Source organism: Sinocyclocheilus rhinocerous, unplaced genomic scaffold (assembly GCF_001515625.1).
Source record: "Sinocyclocheilus rhinocerous isolate Xijiao unplaced genomic scaffold, SAMN03320098_v1.1 scaffold1312, whole genome shotgun sequence".
In the NCBI taxonomy this organism is placed as follows: Eukaryota; Metazoa; Chordata; class Actinopteri; order Cypriniformes; family Cyprinidae; genus Sinocyclocheilus; species Sinocyclocheilus rhinocerous.
In genome coordinates, this window is record NW_015639805.1 from 579,446 (window position 1) to 586,544 (window position 7,099).

Consider the following 7,099-nt stretch of genomic DNA (forward strand, 5'->3'; position numbering starts at 1 on the left):
AATGCATACATTCATTTTTTTAAGAAACTTACTTGAAAGAGCTTCTGGACAAACCAGCCATGATACTTCTTCAATGCCATCTCATAAGCTTTAGTGATGTTGACTCTGATGAGGTTAGGGTTGTTTTCATCTTTATCCCCATCCACTAGACTCTGGAGAAGAACTTGGATAAAGCGTAGCCCCCTAACAGAAAACCCAAGGAAAACAGGTTTTAGTTAAAGGGTAAATAAAAATTCACATTCACAAAAAGAGTAGTTTCACAGAATGTTCTGGGTGCTCGTTTTTGCAGAATGAAACTCAATAGGGACAGATGTTGTCAAGTTCCAAAAATGTCATTTATCTTAAATAGTTTGTTACTAAAGGGCAAGTAAATGATAACCGAATTTACTATTCCTTAAAGGAATAGTTCACCCAAAAGTGAAAATTTGCTGAAAATGCACTCACCCTCAGGCCATCCAAGATGTAGATGAGTTTGTCTCTTCATCAGAACAGATTTGGAGAAATTGAGCACTACGTGACTTGTTCACCAGTGGATCCTCTACAGTGAATGGGTGCCGTCAGAAGAATCCAAACAGCTGATGAAAACATCACAATAATCCACAAGTAATCCTCAGTCCATCAAATAACATCTTGCGAAGTAAAGAGCTGTGTGTTTGTAAGAAAAATCCATCATCAAGCAAGCTTCTGGCTTTTCACTGGAGAAAGCTACGTTTTGGATAGAGCAATGGTTTAAAGTTGAAGTCTAAAAGATGGATTTGTTTATTAGAAACACACAGCTTTTCACTTCACAAGACATTAACTGATGGACTGAAGTCATGTGGGTTACTTGTGGATGTTTTTATCAGCTGTTTGGACTCTCATTCTGACGGCACCCATTCACTGCAGTGGACTGAGCAACTGATGTAATGCTAAATTTCTCTGTTCCCATGATGAAACAAACTCATCTCCATCTTGGATGGCCTGAGGGTGAGCACATTGTCAGCAAATTTTCATTTTACTTGAACTATTTCTTTAAAAAAGACAGTTACAGAAAGTCTCAAAGTCCATGTTTTCGTTATGCAATTTTACATTTTAAAAGCAACCGTTTTTTAAAAAAACATTTCAGGCCCAGCCTTGCCTTTTCAGCCACATGAGGGCAAGTGTTGCTCCTACTTTTGGCCACTCGGTTCCATGCATCTCCTTCTCTGCTTCCAAAATGTGCTGCAGGGTTTTAAACCTGGTAGGATTGCTGTCATACACAGCCTTGATTTTCTGTGAGAAAAAGCAGAGAGGTGCATGGAGCTATGATTGTAAAAGTTATACTGTTCAGTGCTTATCAACTGTGTATGTCACGTGGTGAACTTACAGTGATGTTACCCGCGATATCAGCTTTGATGGGGGAAAAAACAGCAGAGCCGAGGCAATCTAAGAGGAGAAAAAAAGAACAGACGAGTAATATTTGAATACATGCAAATATTTTATTAACACTTATTGCACGTATTTGAAATGTTGCCTGAAAAGGTTGCCTGGCAACCTACTGTACACATGAAAAGTAGATTATGTTATACACATGTGAGAATGCAACGTTCTTTCACAGCTGTGAGGTAACCCTCTTTTTACATACTAGAATATTTGCAGGAATGTAGCAGACACACGGTAAAAGTATTGCCACTTCTGATCCCTTAGAACTTAGTGTGAACTCTGACATTCCCGCCTTAAAAAAAGAGCTCTGAATAATTAACTGTGCTTGGAGATCATGACAGATTTCTGAAAGCACCCATGCGGTTCATTAAAGTTTCAGTATCACCCACTATCACGCTGAGACCAAATGTATTGCGCGTCTGATAATGAAATAAACACCTGTGGAAATGGAAACACACTGAATCACTGATGTTTCCATCTCTGCAACCAATAAATACTGTATATGCCTTGCCAATTTTTGTATTAGAGTTGGTTTGATTATAATTTACTGTATGTTGTTTGCATGTACACACTTCCTAACTCTGTAAACATGCCCTTCAAATTGACTTTGTGTGGGTTATACAGACTGGCAGAAGTGTCATGCCTTTTCAAATTGGGCAACTTAAATTTTGAGTGCAACTCCTAAAAATGGTATCTTTGATAATTAGTTTGCAGGTCTAATTAGATTACAAATCTCATTACTACTTCTTTAAAACAATTGATGCGTCGATATTAACACTCTGCCTGATACCGGATAAGCTGATGATTAAATTCATGTCATGAGCATTAATAAATGGGCAATAATAAAATTCTTTACTATTTTGCCGAAACAAATTAAAAATAAAACACTGGCAACAAAACTCAATTGTCTTAAATGCCTAAAGTGAATTTAGGCATCACAACATTATAATGTACAATATGAAAAATTGGTATTCATTTTGAGATTTGCTAAAGGTTATATTTAACAGTGTTCTTACATTATCATTTCTAAGGATGAACTTTTAGTGAGTATAAGAATTATGGTAAATGTAATATAAATGTAAAAATAGAGGAAATGAATATGCACAATATCTAATATCGGTCAATATATTGATAAATTAAGGGTGTGTTTACACTTGTAGTTCACTTCTCTTGGTTTTTTGGTCCGGACCTCGTTCGCTTAGTGTTCACACTGTAATTTTTTTTACACCAAACCTAAAAGTTAGGGCTGCACGATTAATCGAATGCGATTGTCATGCGCATGTTGTTAAAAAAGCCGGTTCTGTAATCAGCAGGAAATCATCATCACGTGCTTTCAGATGGAGCAGAATTTACTACACATAGCCGTAGTTCACTGACAAGTTACACAAAAAAAAAATAGCAGACGATTTTATTGCGCGATTCTGAAATCGAAGAAATCGTTCGCGATAGTGACAGCTGTTTGCATAGCTTCTCAGTGCACTACGGCTGTGAAGTAAATGCTGCTCCATCTGAAAGCATGTGAAAATACCACATTTAATAACATATTTTTACTCCAAACTCACTTCATAACGTCAGTCGAGTGTTTGAAATAAATCCTCCTGTGAGATGATGTGGCTTCTTACACAGAATAAGGCACGCAACATATTTCATAGTATTCTAAGCAGTGATAAAGGCTATGTCGTTTAGCATTTCATTATAGATATACTTTATTATGATGAACATTATAATAAGACGAACTCAGATAAACCGTATATTGCCATAGTCGTGTGTTTATTAGTCACATTGAATCAATTAAAGCAGTTGAATCTTTTGTTTATTCAGCTGCAGCGAGAGGCATTTTCTGGGTTTCTTCTGCGACGCGTATTTGGAGTTTCAGCGCGAGAGCGCCCTCTGGTCTTTGGATGGAGATTTACTGCTGATCACAGAACCGTGCTTCACTGAAAGATACGCATGACAATCGCAGCTTCTGTCGAATCGCGATCTCGATTCCATTTCGATTTATCGTGCAGCCCTACTAAAATTATAAAAAAAAGGATGAAGTCACAACCTGATTGGGCAGCTTTTATGACGTATATTTTGCGACCTGTATGCTGGGCTAAATGCACTTGTTGTTTGTGAGTACATATGATGGTGTTTTTACCAGCTGATAACTCACAAAGTGCTCATAAAATGTGTAAAGGAGTCAAAACAGCACACTGAGCCTGCGGTTCCGGCACCTGTACCGAACTGTAATGGGCAACAGGACGAGTTCATATTACTAGTTCATATATCAATCAAACCGCACCAGAGTTCATTTGGAAGCCTGAAAATGTGGGTCTCGGTCCACTTGTTTCGTTACTCACAGATGAACCGTACAAACAGAGCAATTGCACCAAAGTTTGTTCGCCCCATTCAATCAAAAAAAATGCCTGAACGAGAAAAGACTTAGAAAGTGATATACAGTATGTGTTCCTCAAGTGAGAGTAGCAGCTGAGTAGAATTTCCCAACATAAAAGTGATATGTTGGAAAGATCTGGGTCATCAGCATTTTGTACTATTAGCAAAAGGAGCATCTCTGGTTACAGGCGACTCTAAATACGCAAACAAAAAGTCTGCTTACACTCCAGCTTTTTCACTGTGAATGAATGCCTTATAATAACAGAAAACACACACACACACACACGTCCAACAATGCCAGCCCACCCTCCTGTTCTTTCTGGTGTTGGTACTCCACACAGGGCTTTTTGTGTTAAAGTGTGAACGCTAAACAAGAGCTGGGAAGCTTAATTGTCTTTCTGTGGGAGTTAGCGACATCCACAACAACCAGTGTCCCCAATCACCTTATGACATCACACAATCATAAATACGTCTCCAATCACAGCCTGCCATACAAAGTTCATCTATTGAGGTCAAGCACCTGTATCATTCATTTATATCATCAGTTTAACTATGGGTTCCACCTGAAGATTCTTGTAGAACAAACAGTTGGGTCCAAAAGTCAAAAGTCTGAGATCACGAGTGAAAATGCTTCTTTTTTTTTTCATACGATTGTTATTTCTAATGAAATGTTTATTACATTAGAGAATACTAAGATTTAATAAACATAATTTAATAATTGTAATAATGTATAAAAAATAATGACCTAAAATAGACCAGAATCGAATATATTTTATATCCATTTTAGATTTCTTGAAAATCCTAAAATAGTTTTTTTTTTAATTTTAAATCTTGGGTTTTTAATATGTTTCAAACTTGTTGACCACCACTGTAGTTCTGTATTGTCACTATAAGGTTTATTTTGTTCTTCCTTCATCACATCCAGTTCGTTTTATAACCACGGCAAGAAAAGGAGCCTTTTAGTGGCGGCTGGCAAAAATACAAGAGTACATCAAGAGCTAATGTGAACACCGCAGGCTTGGCGTTTCAAGTGGCAAATTCATTTTAAATGCATTTTTCATATTAATACCAAATGAGGCTTAGAACAAAGATGTTCTGATGTTCCATTCCACCAATGAATAGAGCGGGGCAACTCAACACCATGCTAATCAATTTTCTCAACTTCAAAAATCGAGGGCAGCATATTAAATTATGCATGCAATAGGTTTGTGGCCTTCTTTGTGAAAAGAAATTTGAGCCAAAAAAAGATTAGTCCTCAAAAGCAAACAATGGCTTCTGCTTGACAGCTAGGCTTGTCAGACTTTACTAACAACTTCTGGAGAACACTGAAGATCTTGATCAGGAGTGGAAAATCTCACCCCTGCCTGATCATATAGAGCTGGAATATCCCAGAAAATCAGATGATATCAGACTACTGATTTCTGTAACAACATGTTTGTAATTATGTAACTGAATCAGTTCAAAACTCTTCTTCTATAAACATGCATGCACTGTTACTTTGTTTCACTTTGTTTACGAATTCAATCATTTTGAAAATGACATTCTGAAGTGATCTATGAGGGAGGGAATCCAAACTAACAAACACTAGCTATTTTATCATTTGCATATTGAAATAGATAATAAAATTATTTTTTGACGACTTGAACAAGTTACACTGAACACTAAAAACTTTAAAACCTCAAAATATTGTCTTAAAGATCATTGGAACGTCCAGCCGTTTCACGACAGCACAGAGTTCACGCTCAAATCTGAGCTCAATCTATGAGAGATGACGGAAGAACCTACCGAAGAAAGGAGGAAGGTGAGACACCGCCTCGAGAAACGGCCGGGTTTCCACTTGTTTGTCGGCTGGAAGTTGCCGGAACTGGTGCTCCATTAGAAGAGCCATGATTGCCTAAAGTGGGCGAAAGTGACTTTTTTGCCTACAACATAAGACGAGGACAACACAGCAGCAATGAAGACAGAACCCGGAACTACCGCCGGACAGACAGACAGCGTTTACTATATACAGTATTCACTTCTCCTTCTAGCTGGGCTGCCCCCTGCTCCGCCCCTTCATGCAAATATATGCAGACTCATGAGGAGGAGCCAATCATATCGCACGGGGCGGGGCCAATGCTTATAATATATTCTTTCCAGTGCCTACACTTCACAAACAATGTAGTTAAAATGTTACTGCACAATAAATAGCCAAATGAAATCATTTCTCTGCTACAGAAAAAAAACGTAAATAAACCATATAAACTTAAATCTGCTATTTTTTCATTATGATGAAAGTATTTTTACCTCCACCATTACATCAGATTAATCGATGAAATATTAAAGTTAAATAAATTAAGTTATTAAATTAAATAATTATAATTATATAAATATTATAATTATATAAATTATAATTCAATAATTAAGGGAATTTAAACTACTTTGTCCAGTACACTAAGGAGGATATAGGCCTCTGCGTATTACTCTGTTATTACCAGTCGACAAATTGTAAAAAAAAAATAAAAATAAGGGGGATGGTGGGGCGGGGGATCCTGTGATTACAAATGATTACAAAATCTAATTTTTAAACATTTTTATTTTACAAAAAAAAAATGCTTTATTAAAGGCACAATATGTAATTTTCGCCGCTAGAGGGCACATATTCAAACTGATTTTATGCTTAAAGTATTTTTATTACTCCCACCATTAAAACAGATGAAATATAAGTAAAAAAATAATTAAGGGAATCTAAAACTAATGTGTCATATTATCAGGTTATAGGCTTCTGCTTATGACTCTGTTATCACATGAAACACATCCACCGAGTTGGATTTTCCCAGGCTTATGGACGCTTTATACATTTCTGTGTTTCTCAGAAGCAGAAGTCATCAAAGATGGATAAACTTCTAAAGCGGTGAACAGGAGATTACATCATATATATATTTTGTGTTCCCATTTCCTCAAATAGCAAAAGAAAAACTCCACTAAGTGTTTTCACAAATTTCAAAAAGAGGAAAAAATAGTGAGAGATTGATAATGGCTGTCAGAAGAGAGAACGATGAACGAAGTTACCATCACTTCCTTAGCTTAACTATTTTTTTTTGTCATCTGATGCAAAGGTACTATGTATGGTGTTATAAATGTACATGATTTTTTTTTTATTATTAAAGGGGTCATATGATGCTTTTTTAAAGATCATTATTTTGTGTATTTGGTGTAACAGAATATGCTGACATGCTTTAATGTTCAAAAAACACATTATTTTTCAAATACTGTACATTATTGTAGGTCATATATGCCCCGCCTCTCTCAAACGCTTCGTTTTCTACAAAGCCCCCTCCTT

General features: G+C 36.5%; 1 protein-coding gene across 1 annotated transcript in view; it reads right to left on the reverse strand.

Moving 5' to 3' along the window:
* gltpa (glycolipid transfer protein a) overlaps positions 1-5,796 on the reverse strand; it is an 8,781-nt gene extending 2,985 nt beyond the window's left edge. The window contains exons 1-4 of the mRNA XM_016568044.1: positions 5,563-5,796; positions 1,346-1,404; positions 1,118-1,251; positions 33-183 (exon numbers count right to left, since the gene is read on the reverse strand). Coding sequence (XP_016423530.1) covers positions 33-183; positions 1,118-1,251; positions 1,346-1,404; positions 5,563-5,665 — 447 coding nt within the window. The 5' untranslated portion in view covers positions 5,666-5,796. The remainder of the gene's footprint in view (positions 1-32; positions 184-1,117; positions 1,252-1,345; positions 1,405-5,562) is intronic.
* Between the last annotated feature and the right edge of the window lie 1,303 nt (positions 5,797-7,099).